Here is a 22,308-nt window from a genome sequence, read left to right on the forward strand (position 1 = left end):
TTACTCTGGCATTTTGTTTTAGCCCCTTCTTTTATTTTTTTCCCCTATTACTAGCAAAGCAGCAAAACAGATGACTTTCTCCTCTTATATCCCAGGAGGATGTGAGCAGTTGTATGTCTAAATTCTGTTGATGGCCAGAGGGAACAGCAAGAGAGGAAAACTGAGAAAGCAGGTTATTAATGATTAGACTTAGGGATTTCTAGCTCACAGTAGATGAGCCGCCCTCAGGTGCACTCATAGTCTAAATTTACCAATAACTCTCATTTTGCCAAGTTTCCAGTATAGACAAGTAACAGAAGCACAACTGCTCTGTATATTTTGAGGAACTGCTGAGTTCCACCTGAGTGTGAACTGGGGTAAGGGAGCATGGTGGTGGAGGGGACACAGAGAAACCCCATAGCAGCATTTGGTGGAGGGCAGAAATCCAGTCGGGAGGGCTGTACAGTCTCCCCCCAGCCTGGACTTCTTTGGGGCCTTAACCACTCTGAAAAGGGGCCTTAACCACTCCAAAAAGGCAAAGACACATAGTGCTGTAACACAGACAGGAGAATTGGGAACTGTCGAATAGAAAGAGGAGGTCATAAAGAAAACCGAAGTAGTCTTATCCCATTAGATATGTAACCTCCTCTAGCATTCACAGTATTTGCTACTGAGGTCATATTTAAACACTGCCTTTCTTGAAATTTCCAAGGACACACAAATTATACCATTATGAGGGGGAATATTTCTAATTTAGATTTGTTCTATCTAAAGTTCAGGCCACATGATGTATATTCTCTCATGCTAAACTCTTGGCAAACACTTGGAAGTCCCCCTAAGCTAGCCTGAAATCTGGAAATTAATTTCATCTAGCCTGTCTAAATGCTTGCTACAAAAAATCTAGACATGACTTGCTTGGGAGACCCCTGTTAAATTACCCAACTGATGCATCATAGCAGCTGCTTTAACAAGTGAACATGTAAGATCCATGATTCTTTTGGGGGCTAAAGAGAGGGGAATCTTATGTTTTGTTTCACACAAATAGCTTCAAAATTCTAGTGATATGGGAAATGGCTTCTTTACTATTTGCTTTGCTACTTAAGCAAATCATTTTAATCTAGATAGATTAAATAATCTAGGTAGATTAAAATAGATTTATATAATTTGGAAGATTTTTCCTTGTGGTTTAAAACCCAGCAGATCCACGAGGGAAGTTAACATCAACTAATCATTTCTGTGGTTAGAAAAAGATGTAAGTTAAATTCAGCCTTTAACCTTGAATTTGGGGAAGCAGATAAAAAATTTTTCTCTAATCTGGATTTCAGTTTTGACTTTCCTAAGACTTTGGGGGCAAATAACCAAATTTGTTGAAGCCTTTGTTTCTTCTTCTGTAAAAACCGGGGCACTGTATCTGTCTCACACAGATGTTGTAAAGTTTCAATGATACAACCTAAGATGGTCTTTATCTTCCAAATATCAAATAGATCTTGATGATATAAATTATTGCTACTCATTATGGGTATGGTTTTACTGGACATGTGTGCACAGACATGCATCAAGATAATTTTTAGGGGTCCTGACACCTTGGTTGGTGTCAGATTTACTCCAGTAAATTTCACCCAAGTGGTTAACCTTGCCTGAGTATGCTCTTACCTCCTTTTTTGATTCCTTCAAATGCCTCTTTTAATGACTGTCTCCCCTGCCCCTCAGTGGTCTTAATGCTGGGATGAGCCCTAGTTACCTTTGATGACCCTCCTTAGCTCTGGAGTCAGTCTAGGTTTGTAAACCAGGTCTGTCCCCTTTTTTAAAAAGATTTTATTTGTTTATTTGACAGACAGAGATCACAAGTAGAGAGGCAGGCAGAGAGAGAGATTGGGAAGCAGGCTCCCTGCTGAGCAGAGAGCCCGATACGGAACTCGATCCCAGGACCCTGAGATCATAACCTGAGCCGAAGGCAGCGGCTTAACCCACTGAGCCACCCAGGTGCCCAGGTCCGTCCCTTTTAATGAGTGACATTAGGTAGGTAATTTAACCTCCTAAGTGAGTTTCCTTATCTATAAAATAGGATCATATAGTTAATCTTGCATGGGTTCTTATGAAGATTAAATGAGTTAATAGGTGTAAAATACTTAGTCTTGTGTTTTGCACATAGTAAACATTCAAAATGTTCTTATAGCTCTGAATATCGACATAATTATAGTAACAACCAGATGGACATGAAGCATCCCTTACAATTGTTTTAAAAACAATTCTTTTTTTCATATGCAGTGGGGTTTTCTTTTTCTTTCTTTCTTTCTTTTGGTATTAGGATATAATTTACTCCAAAGGAAAAATGTATGCTATTGCTTGAAAGGTGTCAGGCACACTGGTATATTCACTGTGTTCATTATGTAATGGCTGCAATAGACGCGCAAGAGAAAAGGTCCTACTCAACTCTAACCATTAGACTCTGCTTAGTTTAGATAAATCTGACTCCTCTTCCCTCTCCAAAAAATAGGGTCAAAGGGGTTGGCATACTGCTCTTCAAAGATTACACATTTCTACAATGTTTTCATTTTTATTGCTGCTGCCTAGAACCACATACACAAATATTGCCACAGAATATCTTTACTCAAATTTAAGAAAAAGGAATATGTTACTGTTTGTTACCTTTTTAACTCCTACACATTTCACTTCTGAGCATAAAAGGGAAAGGCATGATCTTCGGGAGGCAGAACTATTAGTTTGATAATACGGTGATATTGGCTAAATATACATTACTAACCAGTAAATGACCAGGAGCATTTAGAAAGCTTTCTAAACTAACAAGTTGTATAATTTTGACTTTTTATTGGGGGGGGATCCCCAGAATTCAGTGAAACACTTTTGAAAAGATATACACAACTTAAAGTTCAGATTTTTAAGTCTGGACATCTTATGACGGTCATACAAAATTTTAATCATGCTAATGTGCCAATTAATCCTAGTAATTGTTGTGACTAGGCTCTGATGCACATTAGTGCTGTTGCCTTTGCTTTTAACTTTCTCATTTCGATCTACTTTATTATTAACACGTGAAGGAAGAATGGAAGTGAATGTTTGAAGTTTGAAATGAGCCAGGAAACCTCCTAATGCTACAACAAAACACAAGCAAACCCACTTCTTAAATTTAATTCAGCTGTGTGTTACTTTTCTCTTCCAAACAAATCCACAGAGTTTAAAGCCATAGAACAAGTAATAAGTTTGAATTCTTAAAGTGAAGAATTATGTTTTAAACATCCAGCTTGTAAAGATTATTTATGCTTCATGCAAGGCCAATTATTTATATAATATGGAAATAACATTTATATTTCCTAGCTTATGAAATTTAACTGTGGCACACAGGTCTTTATAAAAGATTGCCACTTGTATACATAATGCAACTTGAGGAACATCAAGTTGCAAAACAGCCAGTCCAAACTCCAAGTGCAGCACAGAGTAACTTAGCAACACAACAAAACAAAGTAAAATATTCATGTTTAGATTTAGTTGTGTCTTCAAGATAGGATCAGAGTCTAAAACTACATTTGCGATCCTCATTTTGGCATTATGTGTGGTGAAACACTGCATAATCACTCATTATTTCACTCAGCTATGTGACTGCTTTGGTCCCTCAGGAACTGCCCTCATAGCATACACTGAGTGTGACACACGGTGGCCAGTGCATGTTTAGAGCTGTGTGTTCCATCCCAAGTCGAATTTGGATTCAGTCAGCGGTATCTAATGTGTTTCTTATTCCCAAAAGATGAACGCAGGTGGAAAAATATTCTATAAAATATTCTGCTGAACTTTGGTATTCTCTCTTTCCTTGGTTCTCATCCTTTCTCTTGGCTGCTCTCTGTAATTACTTTCCACTGCTCAGAAAAGCTCTGCCGTCTGTGTTTCATTACTGAACTCATTTTTCCACTCCAGCCTTTTCCTCTTTCCCTTGGTCATTTCACATCATGTACACTACAGTGTACCAGAAAAAATAGATGGAGTTGTCTCCCTTTCAAACCAAATACATTTAAAATGTGAAAAAAGTTTAAGGTAACCAAAGGGCATCAAGGACCAGGAACTCAAGTTTTGTTTTTTGTTTTTTTTTACTGTATGTTACGCTTTTGGGATTAATGTATCCTAAAAAATTCAGCTTTGACTTTTATATCATGCTTCTTTAAATCATATTTTTTTTAAAAAAAGATTTTATTTATTTATGAGCGTGAGAAAGAGAGGGCCACGTGGGCATGAGTGAGCATGAGTGGGGAGGGAAGGACAGAGGGACAAGCAGATTCCCCGCTGAGCAGGAAGCCAGATGCAGAGCTCCATCCCAGGACCCTGAGATCATGACCTAAGCCATCCAGGTGCTCCTCAAATCATGTTTTACTTCACAAATTACAAGAATGGCAAAATACTTTAGTATCTAGTAACATAGAGTTTAAAACTGTTAAACATTTCTATTATGGTATTCCTGGAAGCCACAAATGATAACTTACATCAAGTATTAGGTTAAAAAAAATTGGTCTGTTTGTCATGGCTCAAATACCTCTTATCTTTCTCATGGGTAGTACAGTCTGTTCCAATTTTTAGGTGACAGCCCACAAAACCTCCATCTGGATATATACCTGCTACTGAAGATGCCAGGAGAGAGCAGGAGTTCTGTTCGTGAAACTAAAATCAACCAGGCAACATGCTGAAACTTGGAATAGTAATTAATATCAAGTACCATAAATATAAAAATTCTCTCGCAGCAATTTCCATCTGAGGTCTGCATGCCCACTTTTAGGATTTCCTCAGATTCTCTTCACAAGTTTCCCCTCCAATGCCTGCCTTTGCTCATTTAGGTAGAAAAGGAGACATGATATAGTTTTACCCTCTTTAATTAGAATACTGGCTGGATCAGCTAACCTTGAGAGACAGTTGGGATTCTAGGTTTTGGCATTGCTTTGGTTTCTGTGACCTCTGACCCAAAGCGGTCATATTACTGTTTGCTGAAATCACATAGGATATTCTGTGAGAAGGGCCTGGCTACCTGATATAAACTGGTCCACTTTTCATTTCTTTGTCTTCTCTTCCAAGGGTAGAGGCCAAGAATGAGAGAGGGTTAACTTTGGGACATATCCTGGGATTTGGTAAAGTAGCAGAACTCCAGGGACTAGAATGAGGGCATTGACAACTCTCTTTTGGGCCTTCCTTGGTCCTGGGTGTGCTGGGAGCAAAGCAACTTCCCAGCTTCCTGTGTGGCTCCTGTCAGCTGTGCTTTGGGTGTGGCCTCTCTCCAGCTCACCCTCCACCCAAGCCCACAGCTGGGGCAGTTGTGGCACAGCCACATCTGCTGCCTAACTAACTCCTTTCCCATGGGGGTGATAAGAAGGAAAAACCAGGAGGTCAGAAGACCACACACCAGCAACATGTTGGGTAGAAGCTCCATCCTGAACTGACTTGCTTACTCTAACAGTAGGACTGGAATATCTAGAAATAGAACCATCCTTTACATCCTGATTCCAAAGGCTTCTGCCCACTATTAGGGTTGCTGCTTTAAGACAGGGTTATTAGAGTCTCTGAATTAAATGACAATAATGAGCTTTTACTGTAAGCATATTACATGTCAGGTAAACCGAGTGCATTATTTGATTCCCTAGGATTATTCTCATTTCATAGAAGGGGAAAGAGGCACAGAGAGGTTAGGTGACTTGCTAAAGGTCACATGGGTGGTGAGTGGCAGAGGCAGAAATTCAACTCAGATCTGTCTGATGCCAAAGTTCATTTTCTTAACCCCTGAACTACATGTGTACATTTAGGCTTTTCATTAGCACCAGTACTGTTCTGCATTTCTGGCCTTTGTTGTGTCATTTCATTCTTTTTCTTTCTTTCCCTTCCCCATCTTCTGTTTTCCAAAACGAGAACTTCAGCAGCTCTCCTTCATCTAATGACTTCATCATACATAACCTGTCAATAGTTTCAACGCTCAGGGGCTAGCATGCAGTCGCCAACTCTGCTCATGGCCAGTGGAGTCCCTCCCTGTTTAGAACTTTTCCACATGTAAAACTACATTAGTATAATTTGAAGAAGACTACAAGCAGACTTAAAATTGTAATCTTACATTTATGCTCTTTGTTCTAGAAAACCACTGACTCCATAACAGTTTAAAACATTCACAAGGAAAAATGCCTCAAAATTAACATCAGGACCAGGATTGGCAAGTGCTTAAGGAACACAGTTAATTTGATCTCTTATAATATATTACAAACTTTCTAGGGGAAAGGGGAATAAAGGACCTAGCATGAAGAAAAAATTTGAAAGTTGAGTTCTCCACTTTATTTTAGTAGGCAGAAAACTGAAAATTGAAATTTGTTAGTAATAGTCAAGGGTATATACTGATAATACAATAAGAAAGAAAAAAGCAAGTTCCACTTCTTTTCCCTCAAATCCTCCAACCATGAACACAAGTAAGTATTACAATATAACTTTTAGTAAAAGTTATGCTTTTGACTATTTTTCAAGGTGACGGTCATATATTCAGTGATTGAAAAATTAGAACCTCAAGAAAGTGCACATTTAATATGGAAACTGTTGACAGTGAAGAGATTGGTGTGCTCTGACAACCTGATTTGTGGATAATTAGAATTTCATTCTGTCTCAGTATTATTGCAGAAATAGATGTTTATGTGACAATGTAATATTAGGATAAACATTGCACAGCCTTTTAATGTAAGCTTTGCTGAAATTATCTGTTATCATTTTCTAACACTTCATGTTTCCTTCAAAAGAAATAATGAAATATGGAATGATATAAGTAGGTCAGAGATTTTAAAAGCATGACTGGACAATCTTCATTATATAATAAAATTGTTAATTTTAGCTTTTTTTTTTTTTTTAGTGTGCTATTTACATGACTTCTGCTGACTTTGTAAAATTACCCTGTCATACACTGAGCTCTGAAGGTACAAAATCCCTTCTTAATCATCTTTGCATCCCTACCCAGCACAGTGCCTAAAACATACCTGACACTCAAAAAAGAACTTGTAGGCTTGACTTGGAAACCTGATACCTGAGTAGCTGCCTATTAAATTCTAAGTAGTCAGCTGGTTTTTTGGCACTAAATCAAAGGACAAACAAAGAGAAAACATTTGGATGGAAACTTAATCCTGAATGCCATACGTAGATGCTATCAAAATTATAATTTGTCTATACTTATATACTTAAATTCCATTGAATTAAGTAACTGTATATATATTTTTTAAAAATATTTTATTTTAAGGATTTTTTTACTATGGCATATTTATGTATGCCACTCACTGTCCTTTTCTCCTCCCCCCCCCTTTTTTTTTCTATAGAACTTAATCCTATCTGAAATGATATTTTTTATATATGTGTTTTCTGGCTTATTTTCTATCTCAGGACTTTGTTATGTCCACCACTGCAACCCCACCACCGGTGTAAGAAGTGTACCTTTTAGGCCCTGAGTAAGATTAGGAAGAAAACACATCTGTACTGCAAGTAGTCATGTGAAAAACACCAGATGGAATAAATACTAATGAAAGAACTTTCTATCCTCCAAAACCAAAATGGATATAGAATTTGGGGAGATAGTTTCAAGTCAAAGAAATATGATTCTACCTTTGAATTAAACAGTTCCTTTCTCCAAATATATGCCTGTAGTGGCTATGCACAGAACTGAAGCCAGACCTATACCCCCAATCTTTACCTGAGGGTTTGCAGCCATTATTGTGTAATTCCCATCGTCATCTAGGGTGGAGGCTGTGGTGTGGAGAGAGCAGGTCCCATCAAGATCTCTTTGAATGGTGTAGTGATCATTCTTTGGAGAGATCTGCTTTCCATCCTTAAACCAATAGATCTGTGAAAGGAAACAGTGATGAAAAATTAAGGATGTGTGTAGTACCACTCTATCTGGGGGGACTGGTAAATACTGTGTGGCCTGCAGAGCTGATCAGCATTTTCATGTTAAAATGTTAAACAGAACATTTGAATAGGAAATTGATTTTTGAGTGAAAAAAGTAGGCAACATACAGGTTTAATTCTATTTTAAGTTTTTAAAAAATTATATATTTATTTTAAAAATATGCATAAAGTAGGTATTCATATATTAGTCCATATTTTTTTTTAAAGATTTTATTTATTTATTTGACAGAGAGAAATCACAAGTAAACAGAGAGGCAGGCAGAGAGAGAGGAGGAAGCAGGCTCCCCGCAGAGCAGAGAGCCCGATGTGGGGCTCGAACCCAGGACCTGGGATCATGACCCGAGCCGAAGGCAGCGGCCCAACCCACTGAGCCACCCAGGTGCCCCTAGTCCATATTTTTTAAATATTATTTATATGAAGGGATCTATATTGAACATGGACAGTAGTTAGTTCTGGAGTGGCTCTATAGGCATTTTTCTTTTTGGTTCTATTTTCACATGTACTGAATGAAATGTATTGAAGTAAAATGTGTTACTTGTAAAGCAAAGGTAAGAAGGTTACTTTAGGGGATAACAGACCCCAGCCCAACCATTCCCCTGAATTGTGTTAGACAAAATGGCAGTGAGGAAGGAGCAACAGTTAGGGGTTGGTGGTGGCTGGAGCTCTACTGCTTTAATTCTGGACCAAGGAGCACATGCTCAGAGGCTGAAAGTTTGTCCTCTCTCCCCGCTATGTTAAAGAAAACAGCAATATTTAAACTTACAATAATTTTCAATAATATTTTAACTTGGTTTGATAGAAAAGTATATGTGAGGAATAAAGTAAAAATAAATCTGGACTAAGTAACACATTTTAAAATGGTCAAATAACCTCTTTCATAGGTCCTCCTACCTTCCCTCATCTTTAAATAAAGCCACTGGTCCTCGGATCCCTCATGATTTAGTGATTATTTTTGACAGCTGAGACATGGGGCCATAATGATGAATCACAGTGCCAGGGGCCCTCACATGACTGAGATGCTGAACTAATGCCTCCATCAACCCCCTCCAGACTTTTCGGTTTGGGAACTAAACAAATCCCCTTTTCTAAAGCCGCAACAAGTTCTTTGTTGTCAGCTGTTTTTCCTGGCAACCTAAAGCATTCCTAATGAATTCCTAAGAGAAGAAACCTACTTTAGAACCTTCAGTTTTTAAAATGAACTCCTGTGGGTGCCTCAGTGGGCAAGTGTCTGCCTTCCACTCAGGTTATGATCTCAGAGTCCTGGGATCGAGCCCCTGCATCAGGCTCCCTGCTCAGCCTGGAGGCTCTCTCCCACTCCCCCTGCTGTGTTCCCTCTCAGCCCATCTGTCAAATAAACAAATAAAATCTTTAAAAAAATAAAATGAACTTCTTCCTTAATGTAAATCCATATGCAAATTGAGACCACAACCGGCATTCAAATTCCCTCTATATGAAAGCCTCTGAATCTGAAAAACCTCTTTGAAACTTGTATTTCTAAGAAGGGAATGCCTAGAAATAAGCACATGAATAATTGGGATCTGACTGCTGAAAATTTTCCAACTCCCTATTTTTCAATTAGCTCTAAATTTACAGACTGTATTATTAATCTCCAGAACCTAAGAATGGATCATCAACTAGACTCCTAATCCTCAGTTCTAAAAATTAAATTAGAGTAAGCATGATACTTCATAATTATCATTCTCTTCTTGGTGGTTTTATGTTTTCTGATGGAACAAAGAAGCTGTGATTAGTATACAGTTTCTTCCTTTTGCATTCTTGCCACCATGCCAGTTCTTCAGACTTGTTTCTTCCCTTTAATCATACTTCTCACCTCCATTATACTTGGAATACAACTTTCCAATGAGAATTAACTAATAGTCCCAATAATTTTATCAAGCCTGCTAATGGAGAGGGAAGAGGAGGGTACAAGAGAAGAAAAGAGGGTGCATTAGAAATTCCTTTCAATCTTCTCATGTCCCCATATGGAACAAGCATGTCAGAAGCAGAATACATTTTTTTTTTTAACATAAGCCAAAAAAAAAGGATGTATTTTTTTTTTTTTTTAAACACAATGACTATCCCATACCTGTATAGGTATGGGATAGGCCTAATGTAATTTATATACCATGTGCAGAAGAAAAAGAACCACAGTGAGGACAAGAGAGAGGAAGGAGAAGGAGGAAGAAGTGAAGACAATCTAAAAATAAAAATCCTTAAAAAATTAAGCCTCATAAAGCTGTGAAACATTTAAATTCCTACTAGAAAAGCAAAGTTATGTTAAACACAACAGCTCATCTTTCAGGTGAACATAGTGTTCTTTAAAACAAGAGTTAGTGATCTTAGAACTTAATTAATGACCTTAAGCCTTGAGTAAGGCGTAAAAATGACAAGGGATCTTTGTGAAGATTTTGGAAGCTTAATGTACAGTTTCTGGTTGAGTTTCATTCATAAGCTGCACACTTATTTTTAGTACATGAATTTGATATGTTTGTGAATACACAGCAATTATTCAATTTATGCCAAGAATAAAGTTTTTTCTAATAACATTTTATTATAAAAGTCTCATCTTAGAAGGTAGATATGCATTTGAAAATTTAAGGCTATTTTCTTTACTCTTTCTTTCTGACACCACTGTTAAGCTTCTTAATTTCAGTGAGTGTATTTTCATTTCTATATGCTTATTTTACAAATTTGCCTGGTCTTTGGTACTGTCCTGGTTTTTTCTTCATTAAAGTTTCTATTTCTTTCATTTATTTTTTATTTTTTAAAAACTTTTTATTTGAGAGAGAGGAAGAGAGAGAGAGCACAAACGGGATGAAGGGCAGAGAGAGAAGCAGACACCCTGCTGAATAGGGAGTCCAATGCCGGACTTGATTCCAGGACTCTAGGATCATGACCTGAGCTGAAGGCAGACGCTTAACGACTGAGCCACCCAGGCGCCCCTTTGTTTCTTTTGCTATTGATTCTTTTTATCATTGTTTCTTATATAGTTTATAAGTTTTCACTGTGAATTTCTTCTTCCTCTTACCCTACAAAAGTTTGATATGCCCACATTTGTGAGTGTTCTCTGGGGCAGTTTTTGCTTGTTTCTGCCAGAAACAAGGATTTTAATCATCCTGGACTAAATTTCACATTAATTTTGCAGCTTTTGGCTTCCTATCATGTGAAAGTGTGAATGTGGAGTTTCTCTTTCTCACAGGCACTTTTTCTTCTTTTCTCCCAAGTTACGGGGAAAAGTATAATTCTGTTTCTGGCTTTCTGGACTAGTGAGCAGTTATTCTCGCCTCCCTTTAAAGACTGGGTAACTCTTTATCCAGCCGTTTCCATGTGTCTGTCGGAAGAGGGCTCCCATCTAGGTCAGTCTAGTCCTCCTGAGTTTTCAGAAGTTCCTTTGAATATCATTTCTCAACAGTATTCCGGCCTCTAGCCCTTTGTAAATATAGGAAGCTTTGGTTTTGTAGCTTAAAGATCTGAAGTTTTTATAATCCATGGTAAGGACTGCTTCTCTGTATGGTACACAGCATGGGGTTCGTGTTTAAGCCTGGCAGCTCACCAGCTCCCTGACCTTGGACAAGTTAATTAAACCTCACTGAGCTCAGTTCAGTCACCTGCAATTTGGGAGTGACATTGATAACATCACATGAGTAAATGATGTAGGTGTATGAAAAGCTCCTTGTCGATTATCTAATTGTTAGTCTTCAAACCCAAACTACCCTTCTACTCTTTTTGGTTTCTAATGCCTCCCAAGGAAGGCCCTGAACTTAACAGTACTTCAGACATTTTACATCATGGGTACTGAGAAAGGTAGTCTGTATCTCTCCCTTTTGTTATCCACTCTGTATTTTGGAAGCTAAACTTCCAGAGAAAACAGGACTCTTAAAAAGCCATGTTTTTAGCTTACCTTTGGCTTTGGATTCCCAGTCACCCTGCATGTGAAAGTTACAGGCATTCCCTCAAAGATCTTGTAATGTTTCAGCTTCATCTCAAAGAATGGTGCCACTGCATTTTCCACAGATACGTCCCCATACTGAATGTCATCACCTGATTCATCCACAGGAGACCTTTCTAGCCTGTACTCGATCTCACTGATGAGTCTCTGTTCACAGCTGGAGACTTTGTATTCCTATATCAGGCAAAAAAGGTCACGTTAGCAACCTCAGTCCCTCGTGGCCCCACGTGTCTCAGGAGTCTTATTCTCCTCTCCAATGAGGCATGCATAAGACAGTGATCTTTTTACCAGAGACTTAAAAACGAGTCTGAGTCCAACTCAATTCCATATAAAACAAAAACATCTGGAAGTAAGTATATATGATATTTCAAATTGTCTTCAGGTCTTATCATCCTCCTTCCCCCAAAAACTATGAAGATGAATTTTTCTCTTTTTTCTTGTGGGGTTGTGGAGAAAGAAAAAGGCAACAGCTCTGTGTTCCTAAACTGTTCATAGAGATAAAAACATGGTGGAACACTGATTTCTTTCTGTACATGAAAGCTGTGCAGGGTGACAGTGCATGTGGCTAGTGGCTGCAGGGTTACAGAGCATTTTATCAAGCAGATAATGGAAAAATGGCATTTTTTTTCCTTCACTCCTAACAATTCTTAGTCACATAGCCTCTGAACTCCTCCTTCGGCTTCGCAGCTAGTAGGAACTACTCTCTAGCCTCTTTGAAAGAAAAACAGAATTGACAGTTCAGTCAAAATTTTGATTAAAAAGGCAAAAGCAGAGTAGCCATCAACATCCCTTGGCAATTAAGGGGGATCCTACAGTTCTCTTGCTTACAAAGCACAATGAAAACAAGGCAGCTCATTACAAAATACTCTCTTTAGCTAGGTCTTCTCATAAAAAAGCTGCCCCACCTTTAAAAAACTATTGTCTCGAGGGAAGAAATACAACAGTATAAATAAAACTGCAAAAAATATAGGAGTTTTTTGTTTTAATTACTATCAAATTAATCAGTTTAAGAATTAGCATATTTTCCCCCAGAAAGGTATAACAAATGAGAAACTTAATGATTTACAGTTCAGAGTATTCACTAGTGACAGAATCAAATTCAAGTTTGTAATATATGACAAAAAGCACAGTAGTACAGTAATTTTGTTCATCTGATATTAAAATAGACACTGGTCATACTATTTGTAATTAATATATGGCAGTAAAGACAGATACACAGGTAAGGAAGAACACAAGAAAACAGATACAGTGAAAGACCAGAAAGGGAAGAAAGATGAAAGCTTAACCTTTTGACCATCCAGAGGACTCCCTACAGAAGCATGAGGAGACCCAATGTCCTGTAATGGTAGAAAAAAAGAAGTGAAGACTAATAACAGAAATAAGAATCTAGCAAGATTTCTAGTTTTCTTTAAGAGATTTTTGTGGTAGCAATATTTAATGCAGAAAAGTCTTCAGATACTGAAGGCAGATCTATTTTTCAACATCTATGAGAGTTTACTTGATCCTTTAAACTTGTTTTAAAATGCTTTCTTTAATCTTGAGACTACATCTGGAAACCAAGCAGAAGCAGTGGAGATTATAAAACAGGTTACATCAAATTGATGAAGGGACTTTTTCTTGAGCGTAGCCAGGGAACAAAAATAGTGATTCAGGTTTTCTGCTGATTAGGGATGTCTAACTGTATATGTAAGGGAAAATAAAGACATCATTTTTTCTATACACATATTTTATTTTGACTAGATGTTAAGAATATAATTGGAAATAATTCACTACCTATTTTATACAATTTCAATAAAAATATGTTTCTCCCCAGAAGCTGTTTTGCATTAAAACACAGGACAGGAAAAACAGAAAGATACTTGAAAGGAGAAAAAACTTGACCAATAAGAAGATAAAAGGACAGGTATCACTGACTGAAATAACTCTTACCAGTCACTTCACACACCTGTCTGGCACATGCTATGTGTTCAATAAATATCAGCTCTGAGAGTGATTGGTGATATTAATACTGCTTTTCTTTTTGACTTGCCCTCGAATTCTCACAGAATTGATCCCAAGAATAGTGTCCATAAAGAGGATGGGGAGAGGGGTGAGAATAATTATTATTTTTCTAATTAGTCCAGAGGAACTCAGTACCTGATTAGCTGCTTCCTCTTCTGGCTCCTGAATATTAAAAACAGTTGCACTGTCAGCACCTAGTAATCGACGAGCCATTCTCTCTTCATATGTTAACCTCTAAACAAAGCAAGTCACAGAAAATACAAAATTAGAAAATTCACAATTACATACTGCCTCATAAGGAACTTAAAAAAAATGAGTTTTGATGTTTTCTGTAACTATTTTCTCTCAACCTTCAGATACCTGTATATAAAAGGAGTCCGTTTCATTCAGTTGTTCAGTTGTTCTCTCACCTCCCCTTCCGGTCTTAGTGGCTTAATCCTGTGTTGGGAGGTGAGGTAACTACTCTTGAGAGCCACCAACTGATACAGCACAAATTTAAGGTGAATATAATAACCAAACAAAGCAGAAACCACAAAGAAAATACCTGTCATATGCTAATCCTTAAGGATGCATATAGAGAAAAAAGATACTCAAATAGCAAAATATTTTTTAAAGGAAATGTTATTTTTATTGCCATCCCAACAATCTTCGAGACAGTGTATCTGCTCCAAGCCTCTGATAAGGGAAGTTTTAGACTAGCTGGCAGTGAGGGTCCCCTCTGTTTGGGATTCTCACCTCCCAGGCTGCTGTGTAGCAGGTGAATGTAGGCAAATATAATAGTCCCCAAAGAATGATTGCACATGGCTGAATCAGCAAAAGGACTGTGAAAGATACTTGCCAAAGCTAGTATCCATAATTCAAGATTCTGCTCGGAGGAAGACTGCTTGCCCATCCATCAGGCTAATAAAGTGGTAATGTTTTTGCATCTAGCAGCCAGTACTCTAGATTTGGCCAAAATATATTTGCTGGGCCATTCTTACACAAAAGAAATGCCAACGTTTTTGTTCTGTCTGTTGGCTGTTTCCTGCCTTTGAGTTTTGGTTCTAAAATGCCTTAGAATTACAGGTCTGAGAAGAACTTTCAGAGACCTTCTGTCTCATAAACAAGTGTTTGATTCAAAATAGAGAATAATTAGTAAGGCAGGATCTTAAAAAAATACAGAAGTTATTTCAGTAAAGTTCTAAACTTCTGAACATAGATGCAAATTCTATTGGAAACTCTCTAATCAGGAAAATATGTTGAATAAATTTACAATTTCCAGTAATTGCTGGTTCTAGTCCCAGCCGAAACCGGGAAGTGAAACAAGTCCATGCCAAATGACAAATAGTCCTGAAGTTCATATAATTTCATTTACTAAAGAAGGGATGGAGGATAAGACGGGATAGAGGTATGTGTTTTGGTGCATGGACTGTCTCAGTCCAAGTATGTTATTATTTAAATTAATTTTCTCACATCGGTTAAAGAATCACTGAATTCAATTTTCAAAAAGAGTTTTAAATACCTGCTCTCTTAAAAAGCCTTCTCCATGTTTTCATGGAGAACTGTATGAACATCAGAGGTAGGACTGGAGTAATTTCCACTCTTTTCCTTATAAGCAGAAATACCAGTTTGATACCTAGTCCTCTGCCAGAATGCACCTGCTACCACTAAAAGCCAAATTTACTTCAATTTTGTTTCTAAACCACTAGGCCATGTGGATATCCAAGCCCTGTCTATGGAAGCCAAAAAAAAAAGAATAGAATAATATGCAGCACTAAGAAAAAGTTGTCCTTTTAAACTCTCAAATGTGGCAATCTATGGAACTCATTGTGACCGTCGTTCACTGCTAAACAGATAGCTATACATATAATATACATAGTATAATATAACAGCTTATAGATGTCTTAAGTCTCTTTGAGCAAGAGATTCTTAGTCCATAAGGAATATTTAAACAGAGACCCAAAAAACTGGAGAAATGCCTTTACCTGGCTTGAGTAAGTTCCCATAAGTATTTGTTTTAATCTTTCAAAGGCTTTAGTTGACAGAGCCAGGGAAAACTTCCAGAGTATGCACATTTACACATGCAATTACTTGTTTCAGGGAGAAAATATTTTCCCTTTGTGAAAATCTTCTATTCTCAATGAAATGAATGACCAACACAAGATCTCATTAGAATTTTAATCTTCCTGAACTCAGATTAGGATGCCCTAATAATTAAAAGCAGCATTCAGCACCCTTCCTCTACCCTTCACCTTTCCAATCAAACAAGTTTTGTTCTCACATTTTTATTTATCAATGTGTGAGAATTAAAATTCCTAGAAAACATACTTAACATAGAGAGCTTTCTACTCTGAAAAAGGTATCTGAGAGGGAGCTTTTCCACAAAGAGGCCTTTTTCTTCTGCTTAAGAGCCGGACAAATTTTCTGGTGATAATTCCAAAATAAAGCCACACAACAAGGCTCCTTTCCTTCACCTGGAAAACCTTATTTACGAGACTTGTTCTTCCTGTCCCCTTAAAAATACTCAGATGTGATAAGAGGATGGGTCAGTAAAAAACAAGAAACAACTGATGAGGAAATACTGAAGTCCAAAGGCAAAAACATCTTATATACATACATTGTTTACCAGATCTACTGTACAGATAGCAGAACAATACTGTGAAACAAGCGTTACTCTTTCAGATTACCAAATCAGTACTCTGTAATGGTCTACTAGAACAGTACTGGACTTCAGGGGTCATTTCCTCAGTAAAGACAGCCTTTGTGTAGAAGGCGTACATGTCAGAGAATCCACATTCTCCTTTTGGTAGATACAGATCATTCCAGAGCACACCTTCCCCCTCCTACCCGGCCCAGATTTATTCCTGTTTCTTTGTAGGCTGCAGTTCCTCATTTGTTTTAGTCCCCATCTTAAAATCAGCCCTTCCTCTTTATCTGCAACTTGCCAACTTCACTCCCAAGAATGGTTTTCATGAATGGCAGGAAAGAGGGGGGGCCAAGTCGAGGGAAGCCTTTCCCCTTTCTCCCTTTTCCCCAGATTCAGGGCATAACACTAAGAAGAACATTGAGATTTCGGGTAAATGAAATCAATTTTGCGGCCAAACTGCAAGAACCAAAGTGAAGGAAGAGCTCTCTGATGTGGGTAGCTACTATTCCAAGTTCAGGCCCCAAATCCATCTCTGCGTACCGGCTGGCCATTGTTCAGGAGGTCCTCCTTGAAGCGAAGTTTTCGTTCCAGGTCTTGAATGACAGCATCCTTTGTGCCTTGAATCTCCTCATCAGAAGCTATTCTAGCAGTTCTGTTGGCCTTCTTTGGAAATCCCCTGCAGGACAAAAGCACAAGGCACTAGGGTCACTTGTCAGGCACATGGGCATCCTGTGACCGAGGAGCACTCTGCTCTCATTAGTAATACCGGAGAGTCCTGAGGCCTGTGCTGCTCCTGTCCATTCTCCCGGTTCTTTGCTGAACTTCCCCTGATTTTGGGGGGGTTCACCCTCCAGTGTGCTTAGAGAAGGTGACCGCCTCCCCAAATTCAGGCGTGACTGACCTATGTCGAATGGTCCCGGTCCTGTGGACAGTGGTTAGTGTGGCCAGAGGCAGGTGATGGAGCCTGGCCACTGAGACTGGGGAAATGGAAGTTGGAAAGGGTGAGGTGCTCTAGTGAAAAATGTCTCATCTCTAAAAAGCAACACGCAGGAAGAAGTGCCCCTCTTCTTTCATTGGCTCCCACAGTGTTAAAATGTGATGCCCCACACTGCTACGTCCACACTGAAATCAAGGGGAGAACCTGCAACATACTGATGATGACAGCTTGGAAAGACAAGAGACCCCGGAGCCCTGATTATGTTTTTGGGACACAGGTGACCTACTGGTGGAGCCACCTGACCCCACACTTGTTATGTAAATCAATAAACCAGGTGCATTTGATCTCCTGGTAGTTGAGTCTTCTGATATGAACTGCAGAAAATATCCTGATAGCTTTTCCAGGTTCCTCCTTTTCTAGTCATTTGCTTTGAAGTTCAAATGGAAGGTGTTAAACACTGGTATTAAAGAAAATATTGTGATATCCTGTGTTTGAATATGAAAAACCAGGTCAGACTCTGTCGTATCGTACTGCCTGGAAGTTGATCTTGATTTTTAAGAGTTGGGTGGTGAAGCTGTGACACATGACCACTAAGAGCCATAGGAATCATGACTTACAACCTCAATTTTTGGAACCATACAGTCCTTCAGCAAAAATGTGCATTCTGTGTCTGCTTTCCTGAGCCTGGCACCTCTGGCCCTTACTCTCTCAGGACAATGTCCTCAGCCTGCAGGTTTCAGTGTATTGTCCCCTTGGAAAGGAGGACACTGGCCAAGTCTACCCATTAGTTATTGTACCGTGTTTGTTTTCTTCATAGCACTTATCAAACTTTATTAATATATGCTCTTTTTAATTGTTTCTTCACACCCTGCCTCTGGTTAATCAAAATGCTTGTCAAATAGCAGACCTGAATAACGTTAATGGAGTAAGTAAACGTATGTATAGCCATCTTCACTTCTTGTTCCCTCCCCCGCCAAAGATTTTATTTATTGGGGCACCTAGGTGGCTCAGTTGGTTGAACATCTGCCTCCAGCTCAGGTCATGATCCCAGAGACCCGGGATTGAGCCCCGCACTGGGCTCCTTGCTCCACGGGGAGTCTACTTCTCCCTCTGACCTCTCCCCTCTCATGCTCTCTCTCTCTCTCTCATTCTCTCTCTCAAATAGGTAAATAAAATATTTAGAGATTTTGGAGAAAGAGAGAGAGAGAGCAAAGGAGAGGGAAAGGGGCAGAGGAGAAGGAGAAGCAGACTCCCCGTTGAGCAGGGAGCCCGACGTAGGACTTGATCCAGGGAGTCCACAATCGTGATCTGATCCGAAGGCAGTTGCTTAGCTGACTGAGCCACCCAGGCACACCTAAATAAAATCTTTAAGAAAAATATTTTATTTATTTATTCGAGAGTGGAAGAGGAGGGGTGGGAAGGGTGGAGGGGAGGGGCAAAGGCAGAGGGAGAAGCAGACTCCCTGCTGAGCAGGGAGCCCAACTCAGGGTGATTCTAGGACCCCGGCTGGAATCATGATCTGAGCCGAAGGCAGATGCTCAACCGACTATGCCACCTAGGCACCCCTCTATTTTCACTTCTGACCTCTCTCTGCCTTCGCCTCTCAGGCAAGAAAAATTGCCCCAAAGCCATCTATAATCAAACCACATGTAAAAAGTCAGGCTCAGAACACATACAAATTACACAGTTTTGGAAATAAATTTCTGTGCTGCATTTGACTAAAGCCTTAACCTCTGTGAACTTAGAAGAGGTGTATTCTGAAGTCACCTGAAAGATAAAATGAAAGCCAGCTCTGTGTTACATATATTGGGAACACACAGGTTCCTATTCCTACTTTAAGCTTGACAACATAGACGAGTTGCACAGCTATGTGATAATGAGCAGCCATTGAGACAGAAGCTTCAGTGTCTCTGCAGGCAGGATACACTGAGAGCTGTGTTCTCTGCCCAAATAAGAAAGAAAGGGCAAAGGGCGGCTCTCAAGGCCAGAACAGATCATCTAAACAATAGAAAGAGAGAACTGTTTTTTTAAAAGACAGCCACAAGTCCTCTTGAACAAGTAAACACCTGTCTATTCATGACGGAATAAGTCCCGTGGTTTAAAAAGCATTTCTCAGTATACTTGACTCTTTAGGGAACTTAAGAATGACTGCTCTGGGACAATTCATAGAGAAGCCATTCACCTTGGTTTGGGTTCCTGCCACCCAGCATTTTATTGTTTCAAAGAGTACAATTAAAATTACTCTTTGACCCTCAAAAAAACCCTGGTCATTCTATATTTCTTTTAACAAGGGGATTCCCCAAACACAGAAAGATCACAAGCATTAGAAGAGCATTTACTTCATCTCTATTTCCTGCTAAAGACATTATTTTCTCTTACCCAATTTAAGGTGTACATATTCTCTTCATTCTGAACAATTAACACTGAAATCAAATCAATCAATTGAAAGATTTTTAAATGTCTAATAGTCACTGCACAACTACTTACTGAGTATATACTAAGGTACAATGCTAGGCAAATACATCAATACAAATTCTGTTAAGCCTGTAACTGCATAGTTGGTTTGTAAGATAAGTGACTGTGTCACCTGATGACATCTTGGAATTCTGTGCAGTAGAAATTCTCTGCATAAAAGTGAAAAGCAATAATACAACAAAAGCGTTATCACTATAGTCTAAAAAGCATTCTACACGAAAAGGAGAAGATCAAATCCTACAGGGTGGTCTTTGACCTCGGAGGGGTTGAGAATCAAGTTGGAGAATAAATGAAGGAACAAACTATGTCTTGTAATTCTAGGTGCAATGGGAGTTTAAAAAGTTGAAGAGAGTTCTGGCTAGCATGACTGCAGAAGACTCTATGAAAGAGGGAATCCTGAAAGATGATAAGGATGCAGATGAGTAGAGATAGGGAGAGAAGGAATTCAGACTCAGTAGGAATAAAGGTGTAGAAGGGAGACTGTGTCTTGTTTCTTAGTGCCTCAAACATTGTGGTTTGGCCATTTACTAATGGCTACATGCCTCAGTTTCCTCCTCTGTGAAGTGTAAAACCTAGGTAGTAAGAACATATATCTCATAGGATTAGTAGGAAAATGACACTAGCTAATTACATATTAAGCACTAGGATCAGTGCCTGGCAAACTAAGGGTGGCTCTGGAGAGGCCAATGGAAACTGCCCAGTATGGAAGTCGGTCAGGGAGATGAAACTGGCTGAGGGGAACAGAATGAAAAAGGGAAAGGAGTTTAAAAAAATACCAAGAACTCTTGACTGGTTTCCGAAAAGGTGCAAATAACCTTTATTGATTGGCTTCTCATGTTCAACTCTGTTCTAGGTGCTCAGAATACAATGTTGAACAAAACTAAGTGACTGTATTTAGAAAAATTATATTCTAAGGTGGGGCTGGCAGAGTCGGGAAGTAAAAGGGTGGAAGGAGGGACACAGCAGGAAGGTGTCAAGTGCTAGGAAGGGACGGAGTGTGAGTGGGTGACTGTATTACACAATGCAGTCAATCACAGGTCTGAATGGGCCTGGCAGGGTCACCAGGGCATTGTGAACCCTGAGAAAAGAGGCACCGGATACAGTACTTCTCAGCCTTATTTTAATATGGAACCTTTTCTTTTTTTCAGAGAGTATCTCATTTGGATTAACATAATTCAGAAAACACTTCAAGCAACTGTGTTAAAACTGAGCACAGAGCTAAGAGTTAGTATATAATGTTCTAGTAGAAACCAAAGTGGAGTATTCTTTTGTGGTAGAGGCAACAGAAAAGAAAAATAGTTGTAAGTTTTTGAGGCAAAGTTTTTGCAACTGAGTTTGTTTTCCTCTAAAACTAATTCTTTGTTGGAATTTAAAGTAAAATCACTGTGGCTGGTTCTCCCAAATGGGACCACTTTTGATAAATGAAGAGCAACAACTCATTAGGAAATTTTAAAAATACTTGGTGACAAAGAGATGATCTCCTTTCATGGTGGCTTGTACAATTAAAAATAAAAATGCTTAAATGCTTACTCAAAGTAAACTGTTACTAAAACCAGAACTCTTCACAAAAACCCATACTCAGAAGCAGATCTTAACCAGTAAACAATTCATACAAGCCTACCACACTGAATATAAATACTTCAGTATATATACAGTTCAGCCCAACTCTGCAAAAAAATATTACTGATCTGTTTACTCTAGCTTCAAGAGTAAGTCACTTACCATTTTAAAATAATATTCATGTGGTTGGGGGGTAAAAACATCTTAAACATATACACACGCATATGGAAGGTAAAATCTTCCAGATGCAACCACCACCAAATCCTAAGAGGTTTTCTTTCTGTCTTTTTTTTTCTTAGCTACTGAATAATCTTGAAAGCATCCTGCTCTTGATATACTATTCTAGGTCAGTTCTGTCATTGTATTCCAGAAACTCAGATCTCCAGAGTACAACACTGATTTAAGAGGTAATGTACCTATCTAGCAGCCAAAGAACTTTTCTAATTACTGAAAGTCCTCTTACTCTCTTCTCATATTCACTGATCTCTAACAGTGACTAAAGTCCACAAAATTTCATAGTAAGCAGAATCATTAACATGCTGGCATTTAGGAATCCCTCATATTCAAGAATGTGTGAATTAATATATAAAAGAGCCCAAGATACACAAACTGAGTTTTTGTATATCAATTCTATTTTTTCTAACTGAATTTTATTATGAAATCAAAGCTGTTAGAGTACAAGTGGATAACCTGAGCTCATACCTGAAGGAAAATAGATGCCTTTGTAAATATATTAAGTTCTCCTCACATTATCTTTTGGCTTCTCTAAAGAAAAAACTTACACACATGTGTGTACTCTACCACTACTTGGTACAGAGCCATCCAAGATGAGGATGTCTGATTCTGATCTGTTCCAGGGGCAGA

The 22,308-nt window shown here is 38.6% G+C and overlaps 2 protein-coding genes and 1 long non-coding RNA gene across 7 annotated transcripts in view; 2 read left to right on the top strand and 1 right to left on the bottom strand.

The window, feature by feature from the left end:
- The window catches only part of CBR4 (carbonyl reductase 4), a 123,650-nt gene that overhangs the window by 86,615 nt on the left and 14,727 nt on the right, over positions 1-22,308 (top strand). The window contains exon 5 of one of the 2 annotated variants that reach the window (XM_047717718.1): positions 21,033-21,811. The exons of the other annotated variant lie outside the window; for it this stretch is intronic. Coding sequence (XP_047573674.1) covers positions 21,033-21,058 — 26 coding nt within the window. The 3' untranslated portion in view covers positions 21,059-21,811. Of the gene's footprint in view, positions 1-21,032; positions 21,812-22,308 lie in introns of those variants that run through there. 2 annotated transcript variants of the gene reach the window in all.
- PALLD (palladin, cytoskeletal associated protein) overlaps positions 1-22,308 on the bottom strand; it is a 416,923-nt gene that overhangs the window by 13,512 nt on the left and 381,103 nt on the right. For 3 of the 4 annotated variants that reach the window (XM_047717710.1, XM_047717714.1, XM_047717713.1), the window contains 5 exons: positions 17,013-17,148; positions 13,982-14,080; positions 13,132-13,182; positions 11,798-12,019; positions 7,682-7,831 (listed from right to left, as the gene is read on the bottom strand). In XM_047717710.1, the coding sequence (XP_047573666.1) occupies positions 7,682-7,831; positions 11,798-12,019; positions 13,132-13,182; positions 13,982-14,080; positions 17,013-17,148 (658 nt within the window). The remainder of the gene's footprint in view (positions 1-7,681; positions 7,832-11,797; positions 12,020-13,131; positions 13,183-13,981; positions 14,081-17,012; positions 17,149-22,308) is intronic. The other variant, XM_047717711.1, reaches the window with a different exon arrangement.
- LOC125093059 (uncharacterized) lies at positions 5,064-18,758 on the top strand. The gene is made up of 3 exons (XR_007125139.1): positions 5,064-5,076; positions 7,055-7,061; positions 18,649-18,758. It is a non-coding gene; the product is annotated as an uncharacterized LOC125093059 (long non-coding RNA).

The sequence above is a fragment of the Lutra lutra genome, chromosome 2 (genome assembly GCF_902655055.1).
Source record: "Lutra lutra chromosome 2, mLutLut1.2, whole genome shotgun sequence".
Lineage (NCBI taxonomy): Eukaryota > Metazoa > Chordata > Mammalia > Carnivora > Mustelidae > Lutra > Lutra lutra.